The 27163-nt window shown below is 46.3% G+C and overlaps 1 protein-coding gene across 1 annotated transcript in view; it reads right to left on the reverse strand.

Moving 5' to 3' along the window:
• slc2a9l2 (solute carrier family 2 member 9, like 2) overlaps positions 1-27163 on the reverse strand; it is a gene marked incomplete at both ends in the record, with an annotated part of 201388 nt that overhangs the window by 139555 nt on the left and 34670 nt on the right. Inside the window, one exon of the mRNA XM_080423537.1 lies at positions 1292-1424. Within this exon, the coding sequence (XP_080279663.1) occupies positions 1292-1424 (133 nt within the window). The remainder of the gene's footprint in view (positions 1-1291; positions 1425-27163) is intronic.

Here is a 27163-nt window from a genome sequence, read left to right on the forward strand (position 1 = left end):
CAAATTTGACTTGAGTAAAAGTACAAAAGTATTGGCATCAAAATATACTTAACGTACCAAAAATATAATTACTCATGATTATGCAGAAGGTCCCATTTCAAATGTATACAAATCATTTGAAAATAGCAGGTCTACAAGCTCACAACGCGTCACTTTTTGTAGATCTGCTATTTTCAAATTGCCAAAGTATATACTGTATATACTAGTAACGAAAGTTTTCAAATAATTATAGTGGAGTAAAAGTACAACCATAAACAAACCCGATCCCATCTATAGGCAGGACCACAGCCACATCACTCTGACTCAGACATAACCATAAACAAACCTGATATGCCATATAGGCAGGACCACTGCCACGTTACTCTGACTCAGACATAACCATAAACAAACCCGATACACCATATAGGCAGGACCACTGCCACGTCACTCTGACTCAGACATAACCATAAACAAACCCAACCAATATGTCCATATATGGGCATGACAATATATGGGCATATACTGATGACATCAGGGTTCTCCATATATGGGCATTAAAGGGACACGGGTACTCTGACAAATCCCCCAACACTATGACTCAGACATATCGGTTGGATCGGCGGTGCAACATGGGTGTGAGGGCCACATAGCGGCCTGAACTCTAGTATTTGAAACGTGGTTTAAGTGGTTAATTCATAATGCACTTTTTGTCCCTTCCTAGAAATGTAGTGGAGTCAAAAGTACAATATTTAGTAATGTAGTGGGAGTCAAAGTCTTAAGCATCCAAAAAATACAAACACTCAAGTAAAGTACAGATACTCAAAACATTTACTCAAGTACAGAAACCCAAGTAAATGTACTTTGTCACTGTCAACCACTGCATGTCTGTGACCAGCTGTGGCCTGATCCCACATGATGTAACAGGATAATCTGTAAAAAACACACAGCCAAAATCCTGTAATAGTTTGTGCGCTGGTTTTTGCAGACCAGGCCTTCTGTAATTCTCCCCTGCCCTGGCAGTGTGGATTTGATGGATTTAAGGAACGGAAATGTTCTGAAAAACATTTCAAGTGCAAGAGTGCAAGAGATCAGAGTGAGGATATAGACGTCTATCCCAGACACTCGTGCGCGCGGGCGTGTGTGTGTATGTGTGCGTGCGTGCGTGCGTGTTGTGGGGAGTTTGACTTACAATTACGAAAAGATTTAGAGGTTAGGGTTAAGGGTTAGAGTTTTTTTCCCCTTATTCTATAATACTTGTGCGTTTCTGTCTGTCTGTCTGTCTGTCTGTCTGCGTACGTGCGTGCCTGTTTACCTCTCTCTGCTCCAGCCTCGTCTCTCCTCTCTATCAGCAGGTATCGTGGACTCTCAGGAAGGAAAGGCAGCACGCACATCTGCAGCACGGCTGGCAGCGCCAGGAAGGCAAACAAGAAGTTCCACCTGGGCTCCTGCAGTTACAATAAATACAGAACACAAGGCACACTTCAAAACCTCTGGCACATGGGGAAGCCGTGGCTGAGTGGGTAAAGAGGCTGCCTGGTAATCAGCAGGTCACCGGCAGGCCATGGCTCCCATTAGTAAACATCAAATCAGAAATAACATTTTGTCCTTTTATTGCTCTGTATGCCTCAGTCAACGACAAACGTTTCGGCTATCCAGCCTTCATCAGTGTCCATTAGTGATAAAAGCAGAGGACAAATGTCGCATGTACAGCACAGTGACAACCCCAAAGAATAACAACTACACTACTGAATTGTTATTACTTGTTATTATGAGGGAGACACATGGCATTCAAATAGCCTGAGCTAGGTAATCCAACACACTAAATATCACTGTGAGGTTATTTCATGTCAGAGTTATGCAACTGTTGCATTTTTTTGGGGGATTGATTTGAAAGAGTCTAGCCTAAAATAATCCCTGGATTGAAAAGTGATTTACAAATTAAATACAAATGTCCATGACTTAATAACCCTGCTATGATATTTAGCCACGGTGGTTTGAATGACTTTGGAGACAATGTTAATGCATGCAAAAACTAAAAACACATGCTATTGACACTGGGATTTTAACTCATTCACATGCAGCACAGTCAGTTGCTGTGCATGGCTGATATGCCCTGAAGGCCTAAACCCATGGAAAGTCTAGACTTTAGAGATGCTGTGGTCCATTCAATTAAGCAAATGTATGCTTTGGATGTAACAAACTATCTAAATAGTGTATACCTTCCTTACACAGTGTATTTTAACTCAAATGGACCTCTAGGGCTCCATTTGGTGTACGCCTTTGAGTTAAATTAACATGAAAGATATTACAATGTAGATATAGGAGGTAGAATGAATACTCTTTGAAATACAAAATGGTTATCATTTCTCATTAGTTGAGCTGCAAAGCAAAACAAAAACACTGTAATGAGGTACTGTAATTGTTTTTGTTTGTCTGCCTGTATATCTATCTGTCCTAAATGTGTCCTCCAGAGGGTGCAGAAGGGACTCAACTATGCACACCTCTAACAGGTAACCCTGTTTTTATTATGCGTTAGATGCTCTTAGATCGAACAAAAGTACCCGTCTATAAAGCATTGTAAAGGGGAGACGGCGTGTCTAACTACTGGCCCAGTTTCCCCAGGACATCAATTTATCTTGTCCCATAAATGCCACGGATAATTGGGAGGGCCCTGCTTGGTGTTTATAGCCTGGGACGATCCAAAAAGATTTAGTCTGTCACCGTCACCAAAAGCTGCAGTGGTGTGTAAAGCAGTGAGACCTTGCATGCAGCACATAAACAGCGTATCGTCTCTGTCGGGTGGAAACCTCATATGTACAAAACTGTATACTTTTCAGGATTCTAATTATGAAAGCGCAGCATTTTGTTGTTCTGCTACTTTTGCTGCTTTTGTGTGACGCTGTAGTATGATTAAGTAGGGCGTTAATTTACGGAAAAACACAAAAAGAATATGGAGATAGATAGGAGATAGGAGGTTTCTGCGCGACAGCGACGGTATTCATCAGGTTTCCTGGGCAGATGATTTAGCCCCGCGGGCTAGAGAGCTGTGTGACAGCCCGACTGTCTGGGCGAAGGACGAGGTCAATGACCCGCCTTTACACTGTCACCATTAAGGGTGCATCCGGCACATCCCAACCGATCGCTGAGTCACAGGGAGTGACAGCGCGGGCGCGTGCGTGCCCACTTGCACAAATGCAAATCTCCACGCTCATGCTGCGCACGTATCTCCTCGAGGGGGCTGACAGGCCACACGACCCCATCTGTTTCGGCAGAGCGGACCATAAGTAGTAAAATATAGGGACTGTGGCAAGAGACACCCCGTAGTGAGAGAAATGTCGTCTCCCCCAGACACTCAGAGGAAGCCTGCAGGCGGAAATCTTGTATCTCAATTTTTCAACTTTTTATGGGTTTTTTTCCCCGTAGATTAATGCCCTATTATTTCATCATACTACAGTGTCACACAAAAGTAGAAAAAGTAGCCGATCTACAAGCTCGCAACGTGTCGCATCGTGCTTGTAGATCGGCAATTTTTGCAATTAAAAAATATATTGATTTTTTTTAAACACAAATCTTCTCTTCTAGGGGTCCCTGGCCCAAAACATTTTCAGGTGGGGGTCCGCGGCCAAATACATTGGCCCTTGGGGTCCTTGAGATGAAAAAGTTTGAGGACCACTGCAATAGGGGGTCCCTTAGGATCCCCCACACCCAATTAAAATGTAGGCTACATTTAGCCTTAAAATAGGACAGGGATAGCATTGTATCATTGTGTACGTGTTACAAATAACCGCAACTATTATAAGTTGGAAGCTAAACTGTAATGTGGTCAAGTTATTGATCACAAGCTGTGATAATTTGGTGCAGGCACAAAACAATAATTATTGTTATTAATGGTTCCAGCATAAAATACAGAAGAGCATTATGGACTGTGCTCAAGTGAGCTGTGGTTTATGAATCCACATCTAGCCAGCCGCAGTGGATTCCTTTTTAGGGCACCCTATACTGTTCTCACATAACATATTAATACACAAAGAGAATATGTAACATATCAATAATTTGTGCTGTACCATTTTAATACATTGCGAGTTCAAATCACCCCAGGGGTCTCATGCAATTTAGTCTTTTACAAACACAGACCCTGCTGACTCCATTGCATTTGCAAGTTGTCAAACTGGTGTGGATAATGGATAGTAAGCTATGGATGAGCAACCTTGTGGCTGCTGAAGAACAAACAAAACAACAAAGACAAAGGTTTTGTTTCCATAATGTTGGCTGCAGCCTGAAAAAATATTAATATTAATATATATATATATATATATATATATATATATATATATATATATATATAAATCCTCCTATAATTCTAGTAACCTCTGTGGCCTTGGTGCGTGCCCGTTTCTCCTCACTGGCTGGAGCACTTGATCTGATTTTGCACACAGCCATTGACCATTACCATCTGAACACAACTGCGAAGCCCTTTTTTCAATTTCAACAAATCTCAGCTTATTAATAGCGTTTATGTGTCAAACAATGGGACATCACACTGCGCAGTCACACTGCGCAGGGTTGCCACGTTCGCGGGTTTCGCGCGAGAAATAAGCAGCAAGGTCTGTACTATTGCCTGCGGCCCTACAAGCAACAAGGTCTATGAAAAGAAGGCCAAACGAAGCGCCTTCACACATATACATTGCCTCTTGGAAAACAGCCGATCTACAAGCTCACAACGCGTCCCCACACCCACCTGCACTTTCACAACCAACACCAAAAACACACTACCACGAATATTGCCCCTAAACCGCTTACAATAGGCGAACATGGCAACACCGAGCCACATTCCATTCACTGCGTTCCGTTCAGCGCAACACACCAACAGCACAACACAACCACTTCACAGACACGACGACATCAGTTACACGCGCTTACACAGAAAACATTCTTACGGATCTCTGTGTGTGTGTGTGTGTGTGTGTGTGTGTGTGTGTGTGTGTGTGTGTGTGTGTGTGTGTGTGTGTGTGTGTGTGTGTGTGTGTGTGTTTGTGTGCTCGTGCGAGCGATGGGGAGGGGTGACCTCGACGGGCGCCATGACGGGACCCGCGGGGGGAGGAGGGGGGGGTGCCACGACGGGGCGCACGGGGGGGGGGGGGGACCGCGCAACAGGACGTGCAATAACCCCAAGTTTGCAACTACTTTCACCAGGTATGGTCTATATATATATAACTTTTGTAACATGTGAAACATTTTAATAGGCTAAAATGTAGGTTTTTCTAGTTTTGTTGAGTGTCTTGTATTTTAGGTCAAAGCTAGGCCTTTTACTGTTGTTTGTACCCTTTCAGTAATGTTTATATGTGTTCTTTATTGTAATGTTGCTTGTTTTCTGTATGGAGACTACGGATGGAAATTAGCATCCTTGCTAAAGCCGGTGTTTACATGGCATTGTATGTGTGGTGTTCATTAATATGCACTAGCTGTCCCGTCCAAATAATCATTAATATGCACTAGCTGTCCCGTCCGTATAAATAATAAGCTCTGAGGACGACTCGTTTAGAAGAAAATGTGTCTCGTTGTCTACATTAGGCCTATATTATGGTAGGAAAGATGTTTAGTTTATGTTTGACATAAGTGCATCAAAGGGAGACCGCATGTCAAGCAATTCATTGTATCTGTCATGTTTTGTGGAATGAAATAAAAAAAGGTTGCACTTGATCCTCGCATCTCCCTCAGGCTGTGCCTGTGTTATATTTAAGTGGGAGTAGCTATGTGTGTGTCTACTAGACGCCTCCGCCCCTAACCTTATCAAAAGGGCTATTTACCTTCATGTGTGAACGCATCTGAAACAGACATTCTCCGGTTACATGTTACATGTTTTACTAGTTTAAGAAAGTAGGTAGCTGTTTAAGAAAGTAGGTAGCTGATATATTGCACTTTTACCTTAGCGCTAGGTATACTCTTGGTTGCTTGTTTTAGCAGAAAATGCACTTAAAACTTCTGGTGATTAGTAGTTTTGTTTCCCTACCTATGTGAATGCACTTATTGTAAGTCGCTTTGGATAAAAGTGTCTGCTAAATAAATGACTGTAATGTAATGTAATGTACATGCTATGTGAAAGGCCAACACCGGACAATGTGGAAATATTTCAGTGTTCAATTGAGAAAGGGGCTTTTGTCATTTTGGCCCAGACACTCAACTGTAAACATGCCTGGTCATTTCAAACAAGATTTCAGCCTTTTTTCCTTTAATGGCTTCTGTTTTAGCATGCCAACTTTCCAGGCAGAGAATGGCTGTACTTTCAAATGTATTAGCTTGGAATCCCTATTGATGATGTCATTGGTAGGCAGGTCTCTGAACTGTCCACAGCCCACCAATGAGAAGCAGAGTGAGTAGTTGGAAATTGTGCCATCTTATCAGCATTAGTGAGAAATCAATTACATGAAGATAATGTTGAAAATGGGTGAAATGCTCCTTTAAATGGCACTGGTAAATGGGAATTTTCATAGTTCCCAGCTGAAACAGATATAATGCTAATCACAAGCTATCACCATTAATGGTAACCTGACTCCGCCAAATGGAAGAAGCTTGCAACACACATTTTGTTTCAGAGCCTACTTCCATCTGAGACTCCGGTAGCAGAATCGATGCAAGACAGCGTTTAATTTTTTCAAGCTACTTGGCAGGTGATTGCCTAGCAACTATCAACTAACATGTACAATGTAGGCACTGACATCAACTGTTGCCAAACAACGTTAATTGGTGTATAATGTGAGGCATGTCCATATTTGGGCAACTGGGCATAACCACTATACCTAACAACGACAATTTGCACAAATGTTGGGCATGTCCTGTCCAAATGTGGGCGTATTTGCCTCATTACAGGCCAACTTAAGATCCCCTCTCAGACTTGTCAAAAATGCAAATAAACAGCTTAAATTAGGAGAAATGTGTCAGTCCCTAATGCTCAGTGTGCAAATTCTGATTCTGATTATTGGCCGACCCATTGAGGTGGAAAATTGATGCAGACAGAGTTTTCTCAATTTTATAGCAGCGATTATGGTTGGTTACGCGGAACGAGGTTAATCCACAATACATAACGTCTAGAAATGAACAGTGAAACCTGCAAGCTACTGATTCCATGCTTGCAGCAGGGTCCCAGATGAGATCCCCTTTATTTGTTTTGACACAACTCCAACTTTGTATAATCCTTTGTTTTCAATGCAATCTGGTGTGAAATGAGCTGTGCACCCAGCCATGTTGACTTTACAAAAGTAGCAAACTCCACCCATTCATCACAGCCTTTTGTGAGGCTGTGCAGTTAGTTGCAGCCAGATATGATATATTTCTAACGGCTTAATTTCCTAGTAATTGTATGCTATATGTCAAGTTTAAGTTCAAGTTGTTTATCGTTTCTGACTCTAATTTCAACTTCATCATCAACTGAGAGTGTGTGAGTTTTTCCACAATATATTGTCTGCTTATCGCAATACACTGAATCATAACCCCAATACACTGACTAAATCATAACCCCAATACATAAAATCATGACCCCAATATTACTGAATCACAACCCCTGTATCCAGTAGGTGATGTGTTTATTTTTAATGGGGCGGTGAAACATATACATCTGCCACTGCTCTCTGTTACAAGGGAATGGAGACGGGGGATGGCAGGTTAACAAGGGGGATACATGTTGGTCATGTTGCTCACAAGGGGCATGGCATCCCCCTTGTTCTTGCCAGTGGACACTCCCAGGCAGGCCTGTAGCCTGTATCGATGTCAAAACAGGTAAAAATTCGGAATGGCTTGTAAAACAGGGCGGTTTTGTGAGTAGCTCAACTGGAGCCGAGTGAGAACTTTCACATTTTCTGTGTTTAATCAACTCCTTTGAGTGCAAAAACAATGTAAAACAGGGGGAAATGCATTTTGACTGTATGGGACCGCCTGCCAAAAACGAGATTTCTCGTTTTTCTCTACATGGCTCAGCCTGCCAAAAACGAGAAAAACTAGTTCTTCTTCGTTTTGGGAGTGATACACTCCCTATGGGAAACAGCGCCATCTGGCGATGAGTACAGAGCTACACAATACGCTCCCGGGGCCCATTCATTGGGCTAGAGGGTATGTCACGTGACCGGTCAAGTCCTCCCCTCCAGCAGAGGGCATAAGAGGCGCCGGCCGTGACGTCAACTTCCTCTTTCAGTTCCTCTGTTCGCAGATGATAACACGGCTACACGCTTGTTAAAAACTGAATTCAACCTTTATCAACGATTACTCTACTCTTCAGGACCCAAAGTGAGAAACCAGCTTTAGCCCTAAAAGCGGAGGCTAGGATAAGTCACCCACGGGTTTTCTCGTTCAACTAAACTCCAGTAAACTAACTTTAATCTACCTCGTGGTGAGCCGGCGTTAGCCTTTAGCTACTTCTTAGCCTAGCCGCTAGCTGCTACTAGCTTAGCTGTTTGGCTACCTCCACAGCGCTAACCGCCCTTTGTTTTGCTGAGCTAACCCCCCGAATAGAGCTGTTAGCCTAGCCTTTTTGTGAGCCAGCGTTAGCCCTTAGCTGTTTCTTAGCCTAGCCGCTAGCTGTTACTAGCTTAGCTGTTTGGCTACTTCCACAGCGCTAACCCCCCTTTCCCGCTTAGCTAACTCCCCGAATAGGGCTGTTAGCCTAGCTTTGTCGCTCTCTTTGTCCCACGATGACCGCTCCGATGAAAGCCCCCAGAGGCACCCCGTACACCCTGGGCCCTCTGCCGGCTAGACAGTGCGGCCTACCCGACTGCTCTGCCAATATCGACGGAGACGACGCACACTCGATATGTGTTGGATGTCTCGGTGTCGCGCACGCTTTCGACGCGCTCTCCGACCCCGAGTCTTTCTGCAAAGCATGCGCCCGGTACTCGTGAGGGCTGCTTCGTTATAGATATGGCCAGGCCACGGCCTGTGCCGGTAGTTTAGGAGACACTGGCGTTAATCGCTCGGTTCCCCCGAAACCCTCCCGCATCCCGAAACCGTCCTCGGCTGCTGCTAGCGGGAGCGCTCCCCGTTCGCAGCACTCGGCGGGGTCCACGGTACTCTCCCAAACCACACCAGGCCCCGTAGCAGACAGTACTAGCTTTACACAGGGCCGTGGTGATCACGCAGCGGCTGCCGCTGTCCTCGTAGCTGGACCTCAGCTCCCACAGCACCAGGCTAGCCCACCTCTTCCCTAGCCTGGTAAACACCCCCTCCCTCCGGAAATCTCATGCATTGCATTGCATTTGGTTTCAGGAAGGAGGGTCTGGGATTGCTCACAGAGTAAAGCTGCCCGAACCGCTGCGCATACGAACCAATCAGCGGCTGCTAGGGGCGGGATCATCCAATCACCTGCCTAGTATCTTGAAAAAATGAAACTCCGTCTGTCATCGATTCTGCGCCCGAAGTCTCAGATGCAAGTACGCTGTGAAACAAAATGTGTGTCGCAAGCTTCTTCCATTTGACGGAGTGAGGTTACCTCTTCCCCCCAACCCCAACCGTTCCTCAGCGGCAACCTCCAGCTGGAGGACGACCACTACTCCATGGAGGGGGACCACAACGAGGAGGGCGATTACTACAAGGAGGAATACGACGATGAGGAGCTCCCATCTGCTCAGGACTCCTCGGACGTCGCCATGCTTAGCCCGGGACGGGCTGCTTCCACCGGCACAACACTTCAATATATTGTTATATAATGCTGGTCATTGTGCGTATATGGTTACACTTGCCACACCTTGCTTGATTCAAGGTAAACCCAAAGGTACTTGAAAAGGACCGGTACTCGGTTTTCCGAATACTGTTGGAATACAACACATAATGTTTTTCGCCATGTTGATGTGTTGTTATGTAGTGCTTGTCATTGTGCCAACATGTTTGTTACACTTGCCACATCTTGCATTATTCAAGCCCTATTAAGTTAAGACCAAAGGTACCTGGAGAAGGACCGGTACTCGGTTTTCCAAAATACTGTTGGAATACAACACATATTGCTTTTCACCGTGTTGATATGTTGTTATGTAGTGCTTGTCATTGTGCCAACATGTTTGTTACACTTGCCACATCTTGCATTATTCAAGCCCTGTTAAGTTAAGATCAAAGGTACTTGGAGAAGGACCGGTACTCGGTTTCCCAAATACTGTTGGAATACAACACATAATGCTTATCATCGTGTTGATATGAGGTTACATAATGCTTGTCATTGTGCCTACATGTTTGTTACACCTGCCACACCTTGCATTATTCAAAAGGGTCGCGACGCCACCCGACCCCCTCTTGGGCGGGGTACGCGACATTGACCCTCACTGGACTCAGAGGATAGAGTCAGGGACAACTCCTCTGCAACCAAAGAAAATGAGGGTATTTTTGCACATTCTTGTGGTCGGTACAATATTTAATGCCTGTTTTTGGTGCCAATAAATTTGTTACAAAGAACCAAACCTTGCATTTTTCAAACCCTGTTGAAATAAGTCCACATGCTAAGAAAAGGGCCGGTACTAGGCCTTCCAAACACTGCTGGATAATACTTATGCCATCACTGTGTCAATATATTGTTATATAATGCGTGTCATTGTACCAATATGTCTTTTACACGTAATTAAGCCCAAAAGTATTTGGAAAAACGGCTCTCGGTTTTCCATATACTGTTGGTATACAACATATAATGCCTGTCACTATGTCAATATATTGTTATATTGCTTGTCATTGTGCCATTATGTCGTTACTGTTACCACACTTTGCAACGCCGTTTTTGTCTGCCAATTCTCCCATCCGAGAGAGGGCGCCAAAACGCCACTTTAGTGAGAGGTTTTCACAAGATGGCCGCACGGCAGGTAGGCAAGATGTTTACAACCTGTCCAGACCGCAACCCTGCATGTAAGACCGGGAGAACGGGAGCCACCTACTTGGCGACGTCCCGTTCTCGGTGGTCCCCCTATGAGCCCACAGTGCTCGGTAAACCCGTTTATTGGTTTTCCGAACACTTGTGGGACAAACCTACTGAGTGTTTCTTCACCAATGCAAGTATTAAATTCAGTATCACCCCTGTCCGCCAGAGGACGCTTTTGCACCTTGCTACAGGGGTCACGCTATTTTTGCCTCCCAATCCTCCCATCCGAGAGAGGGCACCAAAACGCCATTTTAGTGAGAGGTTTCCACAAAATGGCCGCACGGAAGGTAGACAGAATGACTACAATGACTGCAACCCATCCAGGCCGGAGGTTGACGTCAGGGAGGCATCGCGTGCGGGGTCACGTGACTTCCTTGAATCTCCCAGTCAGTCATTTAAAGCCTATACCGTCTCTAGTGGCACCTCACGTATGGTCCCACCGGAGCGATCGGTCACGTCACTGGTTTCCATGACAACGACCGGCCGGCCTGTAGGACGAGTGACAGCAGCACTCCTCCCCCACCCTCTAGCTCGCTGCTTGGCGCAATGGAAAACTTTTCACCCGTCGCTTTGGGTGCTTCGCACCATACAGAAGGGTTACAAGATGTGATTCTCCGCAAAACCCCCTATGTCAGACAAGGTGTTGTTTTCACAGGCGAGGGGCGGATTGATTGATTGATTGATTGATGTAGTTTATTTGGTAAGACATGAGAATAGTACATGACAGTACTTAACAGTACATGGAAGTACAAATTCACAATACAAGGTCTACTAAACTGGAACTCTCATTAAGCACTAAGCTTGTTTAAGATGAGAACCCCATGCACACAAATCATGAGCGCCGTTAACCTTACGAGGGGAGGTTCTCTCCCTCCTAAGAAAAGGCGCAATTAGAGATTTTTCTCCCTACCAGAAACGACTGGGTTTTTCTACTCGAACATTTTTCTAGTCAAGAAAAGGGGGGGGGATATACGACCCATCCTGGATCTGAGGGGTCTCAACATATTTCTAACGAAATTCAAGTTTCGCATGCTGACAACCGCGACGTTATTACGCACGGTGCGTCAGGGCGACCGGTGGACAGCATAGACCTGAGGGATGCTTTTTTCCACATTCCTGTCTACCCACCGCACAGAAAGTTTCTGCGCTTCGGTTTCGAGGGACGAGTGTACGAATACACGGTCCTCCCGTTTGAAATGTCCCTGAGCCCCCGTGTGTTCTTGAAATGCACACAGGCGGCTATAGCTCCATTAAGGAGACAGGGGATGCGTCTGTCGACTTACATCGACGACTGGCTCTTGGCAGGAGTCTCCAGTCAAGAGGTGGCGAGACACACGGAGATAGCTATCTCACATCTGACGTTGTTGGGTTTCACCGTCAAATTTCAAAAGAGCGTGCTGACTCCATGTCAACAAACCTCTTTCATAGGGTTTTCACTGGATTCAACTACGCTGGTGGCACGCCTATCCAAGGAGAGGATAGACAGTTTCCTAGCCTGTGTGAGGTCTTTTCGAGTAGGAAAGAAAGTCACGTACAGGCTGTGTTTGCAGGCGGCGGGTCTCATGGCCTCAGCCATACACCTGATCCGCCTGGGCAGACTGTTCATGAGACCTTTTCAGCGGTGGGTGCGGGATCTCCACATTCCACCTACCAGGGGGTCTCGGCGAGTTCTAGTGTCTCCGTGGTGTATGGAGGCACTCGAACCCTGGTCACGAGCACCCTTTCTGTCAGAAGGTGTCAGACTAGGTGTGGTGCTCTCAAGGAGGGTAGTCACGACGGACGCCAGCATGACGGGCTGGGGCGCCGTTTACGAGGGTCGTGCGGCCAGGGGAGTGTGGGGCCCCGGTCTACGAGTGGCCCACATAAACTACCTGGAGCTGATGGCTTTTCTCGCACTGAAGCAGTTCGAGGCGCACATCAGCGGTTGTCATGTCCTGGTGAGGACGGACAATACCACGACCATGTGCTACATGGCTCCCGTGTGTTGGACGACCTGGCCCGAGAGTTGACGATGTGGTGCGATTCACGTCTACTGTCGGTTCGGGCGGTCCACGTTCCGGGCCTCCAGAACGGCGGAGCGGATCTACTGTCCAGGGGCAGGCTTTGGTATTCGAATTGGTCACTCAATCCGACAACAGTGCGCGAGATCTAGTCCAGGTTCGGTCGACCCCAGGTCGACTTGTTTGCTTCAGCAGAGAACGCGAAGTGCTCTCGCTTTTTCTCGATGAAGGCAACAGATCTCTCGTTGGGGCTGGATGCGATGGCTCACAGGTGGCCGAGGGAACTGCTTTATGCATTCCCGCCGCTGGAGCTGATCCGCCCAACGTTGGAGAGGGTCAGGCTCCAGGGCCTGACTGTGCTGCTGGTTGCTCCAGGATGGGGCGTGTGGAGATCGGAGATAACTCCTCTGCTCTACGCCGAGCCCTGGTCCCTTCCTCCGATAACGGACCTGCTGACGCAGGTGGGGACCGGAATCAACCACCCCAGCCCCCGGGACCTAGACCTGTGGGTCTGGCCCGTGAGAGGGCAAATCTAGATGCTTACGGCCTGCCCCCTGATGTGGTAGCTACTATTCAGCGGGCCAGGGCTGGATTCACTAGGGCTGCCTATGACATAAAATGGAATATTTTTGTGTCATGGTGCCAGGAACAGTCACCACCGGTGGTGGCTTTTCGGGCGCCGGTACGCAACATTCTGATTTTCCTGCAGAGCAGGTTGAATCAGGGCTTGACCTTCTCGACGGTCAAGGTGTACTTGGGAGCCATCTCCGCCTGTCACGAAGGTTTCGAGGTCGGGACGGTTGGCAAGCATCACATGGTACGGCGGTTCATGGGCGGGGCCAGACGGGCCAGGCCGACTAACAGGCCTCTGTTTCCGACCTGGAATCTAGCGGTGGTGCTGACTGCACTCTGCCTTCCCCCCTTTGAACCCCTCGAGACTGTGAGCCTCGAGGTGTTGAGTTTGAAGACTATCCTCTTGGTGGCCCTGGCTACGGCCAAGAGGGTCAGTGACCTGCAGGCACTCTCGGTGAGTTCGGAGTGCTTGAGGTTCTCTGGGGATGGCAGACGGGTTCTGCTGAAACCAAACTTGGCGTTCGTTACCAAGACCGGAGTGGTTGCACCGGCTCCGGTCGAATTGGTTGCTTTTCATCCTCCTCCTTTCGCTTTGGAGGAGGATGAGCGGTTGCACTGTCTCTGTCCAGTAAGGGCGTTGAAGCTCTACTGTCAGAGGACGGCGTCCAGTAGGTCGCCAACGCAGTTATTTGTCTCCTACGGACGGGGTAACCAGCGGAAGGCGGTTGCCAAGCCAACGCTTTCCAGATGGATTGTTGAAGCCATAAAGCTCGCCTATACTAGTAGTGGGGCCTCAGTACCTGTTGGACTGAAGGCGCACTCGACTAGGGGAGTGGCTACCTCCTGGGCCCTCTCTAGAGGGGCTTCGGTCCAGGAGATTTGCACGGCTGCTAATTGGTCGTCTCCTTCGAATTTTGCAGCTTTCTACAGCCTGGACGTGGCGGCCTCCTCAGTAGCGCACGCAGTCCTGGGCGTGGCAGCCTCATCTACTTGAGGTGCCTTTCTCCTCCTGATGTGATCCCGTGGGGCTAACGATCTGTTGGGTCTCTGGGAGCAGGGGGGCCCCGTTCCCTTATTAGATGGTTGGTAGGTGACGGACCTTGTCTTCTATTAGCTGGATAAGGCAGACTTCGGTCGGTCAGGGTCTCTTTTATCTCATCCCTTGTGCCGTGTCCAGGCCCAGTGGGCCTGGGCGTCCCTGAGGCAGGGGCCCGCCGCGTGCGGGTCCCTGAGCCGGTAGGGGTACGTACGTTTTTTCTGGGGGTAGGATGTTTTTAATGCTTCCGGGGGGTTTATAGATCCCATAGGGAGTGTCTCACTCCCAAAACGAAGAAGAACTAGAGGTTACGTAGGTAACCCCGGTTCTTTTAGTTTAGGAGTGAGACACTCCCCATACACCCCTTTTGTTTCGCCACTGCGAACAGAGGACCTGTGTGAAAGAGGAAGTTGACGTCACGGCCGGCGCCTCTTATGCCCTCTGCTGGAGGGGAGGACTTGACCGGTCACGTGACATACCCTCTAGCCCAATGAATGGGCCCCGGGAGCGTATTGTGTAGCTCTGTACTCATCGCCAGCTGGCGCTGTTTCCCATAGGGAGTGTCTCACTCCTAAACTAAAAGAACCGGGGTTGCCTACGTAACCTCTAGTTTTTTATCACAAAGGAACCAGGAGATAACGCTATCCAAAAAGTTGCTGCTCCATTCACTTCAATGTTAAAAAATAAACGGACCAAAAATTCTAGTTTTTTATTCTAAATTCTTGCTATTTTCATGCTATTTTCAAACATCCAACAACACATGTCAACGAGGTCGCGATGACCTCGTTGACATTTGTGAAACCACACCTGAAAACACTAAATGATTAGTAGTGATGTGCATATCGATACTTGTATCGATATATCGATCGATTGTCTGAATATCGTTTGGTATCGATATTTAAAAAAAAATATCGATATTTTTTATTTACTTCCGTTTCCGGTTTACAGCCATTTCCGGTTCCGTTTCTGGTACTTTCGTTTCTGGTTTACGGCCATTTCCGGTCCTGTTTCCGGTACTTCCGTTTCCGGTTTACGGTAATTTCCGGTTCAGTTTCCGGTTTGGTTCTGTTTCCGGTTCCGGTATCAGTATCGGTATCGGAAAATCGCCCCCAAAAATATCGGTATCGTATCGAATTGAAGAAATGTGGTATCGGCACATCACTACTGATTAGCAACCATCAGGGGATCAATTATACTGGAGATAAATATTCTGTGACTACTTGAAAAAGTAGTAAAAACGCCAAAATCTCTGGCAGGGAAGGGGGTATAGCGGGTATATACTCTGGCAGTAACAAAGTACCATGCATGTTCATGGGTCTCACAGCAGGGGGAATAGTGAAACTGACCAAGGCCGGGAACCCTTAGAATGCCTGGATTAAGAATCTAATATCAGCAGAATATAGTGTGTGTGTGTGTGTGTGTGTGTGTGTGTGTGTGTGTGTGTGTGTGTGTGTGTGTGTGTGTGTGTGTGTGTGTGTGTGTGTGTGTGTGTGTGTGTGTGTGTGTGTGTGTGTGTGTGTGTGTGTGCGTGCGTGCGTGCGCGCGCGCGCGCGTGCGTGCGTGCGTGCGTGCGCGAAAATAACAGCCAGAGGAAAATGACATTACATTGGAGAAGGCTTCACTGCAACAGCATACATCAGGGTATTGCATTCACGTCAGACTCACCACAGATCCTATTATGCCTTTTTTCCGTTCATGGAAAGTTCCAATGTAATGTGTTTTCCATGGAATTAGTTAGTAATTCCATGGGATTCCATTCGTAATTTGTTAGCGCCGGTTCTCTCTGCTGTTCACGCTCATTGAATTTGGATTTCCATAGACGTATCAGTAGGTGGAGCTGTGTACGGGACTCAAGTTGGGCCTCCAATTTTCTTTTTCTTTCTTTTTACATTCCATCTATCAACCTATATTCTGCTGATATTAGATTCTTAATCCAGGCATTCTAAGGGTTCCCGGCCTTGGTCAGTTTCACTATTCCCCCTGCTGTGAGACCCATGAACATGCATGGTACTTTGTTACTGCCAGAGTATATACCCGCTATACCCCCTTCCCTGCCAGAGATTTTGGCGTTTTTACTACTTTTTCAAGTAGTCACAGAATATTTATCTCCAGTATAATTGATCCCCTGATGGTTGCTAATCAGTAGTGATGTGCCGATACCACATTTCTTCAATTCGATACGATACCGATATTTTTGGGGGCGATTTTCCGATACCGATACTGATACCGGAACCGGAAACAGAACCAAACCGGAAACTGAACCGGAAATTACCGTAAACCGGAAACGGAAGTACCGGAAACAGGACCGGAAATGGCCGTAAACCAGAAACGAAAGTACCAGAAACGGAACCGGAAATGGCTGTAAACCGGAAACGGAAGTAAATAAAAAATATCGATATTTTTTTTTAAATATCGATACCAAACGATATTCAGACAATCGATCGATATATCGATACAAGTATCGATATGCACATCACTACTAATCATTTAGTGTTTTCAGGTGTGGTTTCACAAATGTCAACGAGGTCATCGCGACCTCGTTGACATGTGTTGTTGGATGTTTGAAAATAGCATGAAAATAGCAAGAATTTAGAATAAAAAACTAGAATTTTTGGTCCGTTTATTTTTTAACATTGAAGTGAATGGAGCAGCAACTTTTTGGATAGCGTTATCTCCTGGTTCCTTTGTGATAAAAAACTAGAGGTTACGTAGGCAACCCCGGTTCTTTTAGTTTAGGAGTGAGACACTCCCTATGGGAAACAGCGCCAGCTGGCGATGAGTACAGAGCTACACAATACGCTCCCGGGGCCCATTCATTGGGCTAGAGGGTATGTCACGTGACCGGTCAAGTCCTCCCCTCCAGCAGAGGGCATAAGAGGCGCCGGCCGTGACGTCAACTTCCTCTTTCACACAGGTCCTCTGTTCGCAGTGGCGAAACAAAAGGGGTGTATGGGGAGTGTCTCACTCCTAAACTAAAAGAACCGGGGTTACCTACGTAACCTCTAGTTCTTCTTCGTTTTGGGAGTGAGACACTCCCTATGGGATCTATAAACCCCCCGGAAGCATTAAAAACATCCTACCCCCAGAAAAAACGTACGTACCCCTACCGGCTCAGGGACCCGCACGCGGCGGGCCCCTGCCTCAGGGACGCCCAGGCCCACTGGGCCTGGACACGGCACAAGGGATGAGATAAAAGAGACCCTGACCGACCGAAGTCTGCCTTATCCAGCTAATAGAAGACAAGGTCCGTCACCTACCAACCATCTAATAAGGGAACGGGGCCCCCCTGCTCCCAGAGACCCAACAGATCGTTAGCCCCACGGGATCACATCAGGAGGAGAAAGGCACCTCAAGTAGATGAGGCTGCCACGCCCAGGACTGCGTGCGCTACTGAGGAGGCCGCCACGTCCAGGCTGTAGAAAGCTGCAAAATTCGAAGGAGACGACCAATTAGCAGCCGTGCAAATCTCCTGGACCGAAGCCCCTCTAGAGAGGGCCCAGGAGGTAGCCACTCCCCTAGTCGAGTGCGCCTTCAGTCCAACAGGTACTGAGGCCCCACTACTAGTATAGGCGAGCTTTATGGCTTCAACAATCCATCTGGAAAGCGTTGGCTTGGCAACCGCCTTCCGCTGGTTACCCCGTCCGTAGGAGACAAATAACTGCGTTGGCGACCTACTGGACGCCGTCCTCTGACAGTAGAGCTTCAACGCCCTTACTGGACAGAGACAGTGCAACCGCTCATCCTCCTCCAAAGCGAAAGGAGGAGGATGAAAAGCAACCAATTCGACCGGAGCCGGTGCAACCACTCCGGTCTTGGTAACGAACGCCAAGTTTGGTTTCAGCAGAACCCGTCTGCCATCCCCAGAGAACCTCAAGCACTCCGAACTCACCGAGAGTGCCTGCAGGTCACTGACCCTCTTGGCCGTAGCCAGGGCCACCAAGAGGATAGTCTTCAAACTCAACACCTCGAGGCTCACAGTCTCGAGGGGTTCAAAGGGGGGAAGGCAGAGTGCAGTCAGCACCACCGCTAGATTCCAGGTCGGAAACAGAGGCCTGTTAGTCGGCCTGGCCCGTCTGGCCCCGCCCATGAACCGCCGTACCATGTGATGCTTGCCAACCGTCCCGACCTCGAAACCTTCGTGACAGGCGGAGATGGCTCCCAAGTACACCTTGACCGTCGAGAAGGTCAAGCCCTGATTCAACCTGCTCTGCAGGAAAATCAGAATGTTGCGTACCGGCGCCCGAAAAGCCACCACCGGTGGTGACTGTTCCTGGCACCATGACACAAAAATATTCCATTTTATGTCATAGGCAGCCCTAGTGAATCCAGCCCTGGCCCGCTGAATAGTAGCTACCACATCAGGGGGCAGGCCGTAAGCATCTAGATTTGCCCTCTCACGGGCCAGACCCACAGGTCTAGGTCCCGGGGGCTGGGGTGGTTGATTCCGGTCCCCACCTGCGTCAGCAGGTCCGTTATCGGAGGAAGGGACCAGGGCTCGGCGTAGAGCAGAGGAGTTATCTCCGATCTCCACACGCCCCATCCTGGAGCAACCAGCAGCACAGTCAGGCCCTGGAGCCTGACCCTCTCCAACGTTGGGCGGATCAGCTCCAGCGGCGGGAATGCATAAAGCAGTTCCCTCGGCCACCTGTGAGCCATCGCATCCAGCCCCAACGAGAGATCTGTTGCCTTCATCGAGAAAAAGCGAGAGCACTTCGCGTTCTCTGCTGAAGCAAACAAGTCGACCTGGGGTCGACCGAACCTGGACTAGATCTCGCGCACTGTTGTCGGATTGAGTGACCAATTCGAATACCAAAGCCTGCCCCTGGACAGTAGATCCGCTCCGCCGTTCTGGAGGCCCGGAACGTGGACCGCCCGAACCGACAGTAGACGTGAATCGCACCACATCGTCAACTCTCGGGCCAGGTCGTCCAACACACGGGAGCCATGTAGCACATGGTCGTGGTATTGTCCGTCCTCACCAGGACATGACAACCGCTGATGTGCGCCTCGAACTGCTTCAGTGCGAGAAAAGCCATCAGCTCCAGGTAGTTTATGTGGGCCACTCGTAGACCGGGGCCCCACACTCCCCTGGCCGCACGACCCTCGTAAACGGCGCCCCAGCCCGTCATGCTGGCGTCCGTCGTGACTACCCTCCTTGAGAGCACCACACCTAGTCTGACACCTTCTGACAGAAAGGGTGCTCGTGACCAGGGTTCGAGTGCCTCCATACACCACGGAGACACTAGAACTCGCCGAGACCCCCTGGTAGGTGGAATGTGGAGATCCCGCACCCACCGCTGAAAAGGTCTCATGAACAGTCTGCCCAGGCGGATCAGGTGTATGGCTGAGGCCATGAGACCCGCCGCCTGCAAACACAGCCTGTACGTGACTTTCTTTCCTACTCGAAAAGACCTCACACAGGCTAGGAAACTGTCTATCCTCTCCTTGGATAGGCGTGCCACCAGCGTAGTTGAATGAGGCACACACACACACACACACACACACACACACACACACACACACACACACACACCCCAACTCCAGGCTATCTAATGTCAAACCAATCATTAGATAAAAGTATGCTTCAAATTGGAAGTAGAAAGACTGCAGAGTGCATACATCTGCCAACATATGCAATTGTCAAAATATGCCTCAGGAGTAATTATGAGTATTATAATTAAAGCTGTTAATCAGGTCTTCAGGGCAGCCGACTGATCATTCCCGCCAATTCTTGTTAACGAAAATCTGACAATTCGTTCCCCGATCGTTTTGTTAAAAGAGAGAGACAGACAGGCAGACACACACATGGAATGAGGCAAAGACGCTTCCCCGTCCCAATCTGTTGGCAGGGGTAAACATTTTATAATCCTTCTCTAGGTCGATTTAGCTTCCCTAGTCATAATATCCTTTGGATATGCGCGTCACAGACAGGGATCTTGGAGGTGGGGCCTCAGCTGCCAAGTCAAGTCAAATGTATTTGTACAGCCCTTAATCCCTGTTGTACAGGGCTTTACAGGCCCACGTTTGACAGAGGGAACAAAACAATACCCGGCATCCTTAGACCCCCAAGTAATCGGCTTGCAAGTTTTACAGCTCAAATAAAATGGTTATTTCTGTATTTTTATTGTTACATACTTTATTATGTTCTTGGGGAAATGTGTCTCTGTATTTGACCTATCTTAACTATAGAGCAGCCACAGTGCAGCGCCTGGCGAACAACTCCAGTGATGCCAGTACTGTCTGCACCAAGGTCAAGGTCAATGGCAGGATTAAGTAAGTGTCTTTTGCAGGGTGGGTGTAATGAGTCTGGGTGAATGTACTGTAGGAATAGACGTGCACAAAGCAGTGGTTCTCAAAGTCTTTCATGTCAAGGACCCCAAAATGTATATTTATTTGGCAACGTCCATGCAAATGCAATGGATTCAGCAGGGTCTGTGTTTATGTTTTGCATAAGATCCTTAGGGTAATTTGAGCTCGCAATGTATTGAAATGGTACAGTTACATATCAAAAATTATTGATATCTAACATACTGTATAAAAGAAACATACCTGGGATCATTTACAGGGGTCTTCACAATAAAACTTGCAGACCCAGTCGAGTGTTTTATTTACCCATAACTGGCTGAAGGACGTTGGACTTGGACGTTGGACTTGGTCTTTGTGTATTAACATGTTATACGTGAGAACAGCACAAGATTGCGGATACAAGCAGCTGAAATGAGTTCTCTCAGAAGGGTGGCCGGCATCTCCCTTAGAGATAGGGTGAGAAGTTCAGTCGTCCGCGAGAGACTCGGAGTAGAACCGGTACTCCATCACTTGGAAAGGAGCCATTTTAGGTGGTTCAGGGCTTCGGGCATCTAGAACGGATGCCTCCCGAGCGTCTCCCTAAGGAGGTCCGGATAAGTGGTTGAAGATGGATGGGTGGACCCCCATCTGAAAATATTTTGTGCCAGGGACTCCCAAAAGTGCAGCACTGCACTGTTTTTACCCCCGTCTTAGTAAGCCTTGCTTACTAAATTGCCTGATTTTCTTAAGAGCTTACCTGTTTATATTTATAATTTGTAATCACCATATCCCTTCACAAGATTACTTGGTTTTAAACATTCCTACTGTTAAATTTCATCTGGGTAAGACCGCCTTTCATTACTATGCACCACACGGGTGGAACTGTTTACAGTATGTTTTGAAATTTCATTTAACTTAATTGCATTAAACAGCTTGTGAAGAATTGTTTGAAGTTTGCTATCTTTTCTAGTTTGTATCTGTTTAATGTTGTGTAATTAAGAAGTCATTGGAAAAGAGAGCTTGCTCTTAATTACCGGTAGCCTTCCCTGAATAAATAATGTGAAATGAAAGATGTGTGTTGTTAAGAATTTTTAAGATTCTTTTTTTTTTCTTGAAAATATTAAATCTACAGGCTCACAATGCATTGCATACAAGCTCACAACGCGCCACGGCACGTTGTGAGCTTTTAGACCTGCTATTTCAAATTAAATATAGAATGGCGTTTAAGTGGTTAAATTGATGTTGATGCTATTTTGAGTCATTTTGATAGGGACCCACTTTGACAACTGCTGGCCCATACAATTAGATACAGATACAGGTGTGCACACAATCTCAGCATTATCTCCTGATAGCTGGGTTTAACTGGGGCTGTGCATGCCTCTTGGGCCTTAATCTCATCATTCCGGCGCTAATACAAACCTCAGCTCAGAAATTCACGACCCCGGGTAATTCATCATTTCACCAAACAAAAACACCCAAATGGGAATCGCTTTTCCCTCCACCACAATGCAATATGTTGTCCTGCACCTTTTTCTTTCATTGATTATCTCCTGCGAGAACGCAGAGGGTCGTAAACTTTCATTATCAGGAAGATGCGAGTAGTAGCCCTTGAGAGTCTGATGTGATTTTTGTAACTGGCCATTCAGTTTTTCAAGTATCTTTTATTTTTTCAGAAATATCTAACATTCGTTTTTTTCATTAAAATGGCAATCAACCATGCCCAGAAGTCCCAGATCCATATCGGAGCCAAGCCGTTATTAATCACACCCAGCATCGATATTCTAGGGCGGGGAACATTAGCCAAAAATAGCAGATCTACAACTATTTTGGGCAATAAATACCAGAGCCAAATCAGTTCCGTTTGATTAAACTAGAGGTTCCGCCGATCCGACCGATATGTCCGAGTCACAGTGTCAGGGGCTTTGTCAGAGTATCCGTTGTGTCCCTTTTGTGCCCATATATGGAGATCTCTGTATCTGTCAGCTTGTCCCTTTCATACCCTTATATAGAGATGACTGTATCTGTCAGTCCTTGTCCCTTTTACTGTATGCCCATATGGAGATCCCTGATGTCATCAGTATATGGCCATACATTGGCATGCCCATATATGGGCATATCTGTTGGATCTGCAATTCTATATTATAGCCTGCCTATGCATGGGTGTATCGGGTTAGTTTATGGTTACGTCTGAGTCATAGTGACATGTGCACGCTTATATATTGGTGTATCAGGTTTATTTATGGTTATGTCTGAGTCATAGTGACATGTGCATGCTTATATATTGGTGTATCAGGTTTATTTATGGTTATGTCTGAGTCATAGTGATATGCCTATATATGGGCGTATCGGGTTTGTTTATGGATATGTCTGAGTCATAGCAATCTGGGAACCCATCGCCAACTGAAAATGAAAAACAGCGCCCTCTGCTGTTTGTTCTATGTCTGTTGGCTCTCGGCGGAAGAAAACGTAACGCCAGAGCGCAAGGAAACCGGTGTTTGTTGTATGCCTTCAGCGCATCACTTCCGGTTGGTGCGACTATGTTTTCATTCCCACTAACAATATTTCTACACGGAACACTAACACCACTTCTCCCAGAGAACATGGATCGTATTGGTTATAAGCCCACTTGTTTCTATGATGAAAGAGTAAGTTAAAATGTGAATATCTTTCCGTGGTTTTGTCTGCTCCGCGGACGCTATTGTTAAATTAGTTTCGGTTTGTTTCGAGGGGGGAAGGATCGACGGACACGTGAATCCCGCCCACTACATTTGATTGGGTAAAGCGCGGCCTGCTTCCTGATCTGAAGGCACGCCCATGCGCACACGTTATGACGAACCTCCCCGACAGATTCCAAAGCAGTTGCAGAATCTGTTCTTGAGAGATTAGAGTCATAGTGACATGCCTATATATGGGCGTATCGTATCGGATTTGTTTATGGTTATGTCTGAGTCATAATGACGTGGCCGTGGTCCGCCCACCCGGCCCTCCCATTAAACAATTTTAACATAAGGATCTAGAGTATTTAAGACAAGACTAAACTCTCAATTAGTATGTTAAAATGTGTCCTTCTGAGCTGGTAGGCCCAACCAAACTCCTTGTACACAGTACATGTATAGTACCGTACTTGTATATGCAAGCCTGTTTGGCCAATAAGGTGATTCCAATAGTAAATCTGACCTTTACAGAAAAGCTGTCTCAGCATCTAAGGAGATACAACTGCAGGTTTGAAAGTTCAGCCCGAGTTCATTATACTGTATGTGTTTCATGTATTACACAGATCATTATAGTAAAACCTCAGCAGTATTGAACCTTTTAAGATAATTACATGCCTCATTAATTTGTTTTCCCTTACATTAATTACTAACAGATGAAGCACATAGCCAGGGCGGGTGCCTGCATGGTGAAAATCATTCTAGCTATAATGGCAACAAGCGTTTTAAGCTTCCTCTTGATTTCCCCTCATCCGTTTAATTGTCAATGTTTTATGGCCACCCTGCTATGCTCTTCAGCAGATACAAAGTTAACTGCTCCCTCGATAGCATCTCTCTCCCGCAGTAATCCGGCTAAATAATTAAAACACACAATTAAAACATACAAAACAAAGCTACAATTAAATTAACGGTTATGCTTCCCTGTGGTGTCTCTGTGTGTGTGTGTGTGTGTGTGTGTGTGCGTGTGTGTGTGTGTGTGTGTGTGTGTGTGTGTGTGTGTGTGTGTGTGTGTGTGTGTGTGTGTGTGTGTGTGTGTGTGTGTGTGTGTGTTTGTTTGTGTGTGTGCGTGCATGCGTGCGTGCATGCGTGCGTGCGTCATAGTGAGGGAGTGACAGAGTGCCAGAGAACACAAGAGATTAATAGAGAGAGCGCATAATATATTCCATAATAAAGCTATAACAAGCATTGGAATGATCATGGGACTCATGGTCTTGTAGTTTGGAAATGCGCTGATAGATTAATACTTAATGAACCTGTCATGTTTAGGTATTTGTTATGTGAGACGTTTGGAACCATAGTAATATCGTCTGTCGGATCAACAAGCTCCAAACGGATCTGCTACTTTTGATGCTTTTGTGTGACGCTGTAGTATGATCAAGTAGGGCATTGTGCCGCTCTATGAGCTTGTATATCTAATAATTTGGAATAGCCAAAGATATCTAAAATGACAGAGATGCGTTCCCGGATTGAATGGATTAAGGAATTAATATTCCATCATGCTAAGGTACAGTAAAACTGTATTATGAAAATGCTGACCAGACCAAGTTATCCATTATGTTGGCTCCCATCATAAACCAGGCAATTTGAGAAATAACTGATTAGATTTGAGACAAATTGAAGTGACAAGGACCAGTCAACATTCTCCTGATGTTATCTTGTACCAGTGACAAGGCTTGGCATGGAAGTGTAAGAGAAAGATCAGTGTGGAAGAGGTACTCAGAATTGTTTTTATTTTTTACTTAAGTAAAAAGTAACAATACCAGTGTACAAATACTTTGTTCAAGTAAAGGTTCTGCAGTCAAAATCTTACTTGAGTCAAAGTACAAAAGCATTAGCATCAAAATGTAGTTAAAGTAGCAAAAGTAAAGGCACTCATTATGCAGAATGTCCATCGCGGAATCATGTGTATCATGTTTATGGACAATAATTACTGATCATTAACCATTATGTCCTATTTTATACTTCGGCTATAAAAAATGCATTGTGAGCTTGCAGATCTGCTATCTTTATTGATGATTATTTCTGATTAATAATTTGATTAACTATTAATAATCTAAATGTACAAAGAAACTAGCAACTAAAGCTGCATGGAGCTGCGAGGGGGTGTCCCTGGAACAAAATAGTTTGAGATGGGATAGGACCAAATACAAAAAAAATACAGAGCACCACTGATATAGCAACATTAGGATTAGGATTTAGAAGACATTTGTAGAATATGTATGCAAAGATTAGCAAAAATGTTCATGATTTTTCAAAAATAGCAGATATACAAGCTCATAGCACAGCAATGGTGCCGTGCTATGAGCTTGTATATCTGCTATTTTTGAATAGCCAAATAAATCTAAAATGACATGTGTTCCTGGATTGAATGGCTTAACAAGTTCTTTCGCAGGTCAAGTGATGCAAAGAACAACAGGTCTAACTGAGCAGTGACAGGGCCGGATCAGTGTGGTGCTCCCTGTGGGCAGACGCCTCAAGAGGTTTTGGTGTATTTTGTAACTGCACAGTGCAGATTATTGTACTGTATATCGTTGTTGTCGGGCAGAAACCTCTTATCTCGATACGTTTTTTCCGTAAATTAATGCCCTACTCCTACTTGATACAGTGTCACACAAAAAGCATCAAAAGCAGCAGATCCGCAAGGCGCAAGCTCGGAAACGTGGTGCGAAACGGCACGTTTCGAGCTTGCGGATCTGCTGCTTTTGCAATTTTTTAAAATTTGAATCCTGAAAAGTAACACTTTTGGACGTTTCCACACTTTTTTTTTTTAAACCTTTTTTTTTAAGGCCTTTAAAAAAAAATGTTGCCATTATCCTGGCTGTATCTTACAGTACTTCTCTCTTTGTATCTGTATTCTGTACTTACTGTTTTACCGCCTCTGGCGATTGAATAATCCCCCCGCAGGATCAATAACGGTCTATCTAATCCAACCTAATCCAATCTAAAGAATACTGGCACATAACATGCGCTTCTTTGCCACAGAGAAGGGATTGGTCGGGCTATATTATAGCCTGGGGGCGTATCTGGCCGCTGTGGGCTTAGGGTCCGCTGGAGCAAGGCAAATTGCAACACATTCAAGGTCACTCAGAATGATCATGCTCATTCTAAATAAATAAATAAGCAAACAAACACGCGCTAAATCCAGATACCATGGATTCTCCCCCCGCAGAGCAGATCACATCTGTCCTTCAGGGATCGTCACCAGATGTCACGCTGACAACCCATCAATTTTCCATCTGTTCACACTCTACACGCTATACGGGAAGCCATAGTGGGCATGTGGCAGGGACTGTATGCGGATAAGAATCACATTAAGGCAACTTGTTGGTAGCTTTATCATTGTGGAGTCATGCTTGAGGCATGCTGATGAGGGGGTCATGCCTCTCGGGAAAAGTTCGCAAACAGAGGCTGGTTGACATCTTGTTCATGCAGTGACGCCACAATAAACATGTGCGCTACTGCTGGGTTGGAGGTCAGGGGATGCAGCCATATGGATGTTAAGAGCGGTTGTCATTAACCCATTCAAGACACTTGTAGAACATATCTACAAGTGTCTTCTAAATCCTAACAGTTTTCTGAAAAAAACTATATCAGTGGTTCTCAAACTTTTTCATGTCAAGGACCCACAAAGTTATTCGTGTTTGGCCCCCGGACCCCCATCTGAAGATGTTTTGTTCCAAGGACCCTCAGAAGCAAA

This window comes from Gymnoscopelus braueri, assembly GCF_963280865.1.
Source record: "Gymnoscopelus braueri genome assembly, chromosome: 3".
NCBI classification, from domain to species: Eukaryota; Metazoa; Chordata; class Actinopteri; order Myctophiformes; family Myctophidae; genus Gymnoscopelus; species Gymnoscopelus braueri.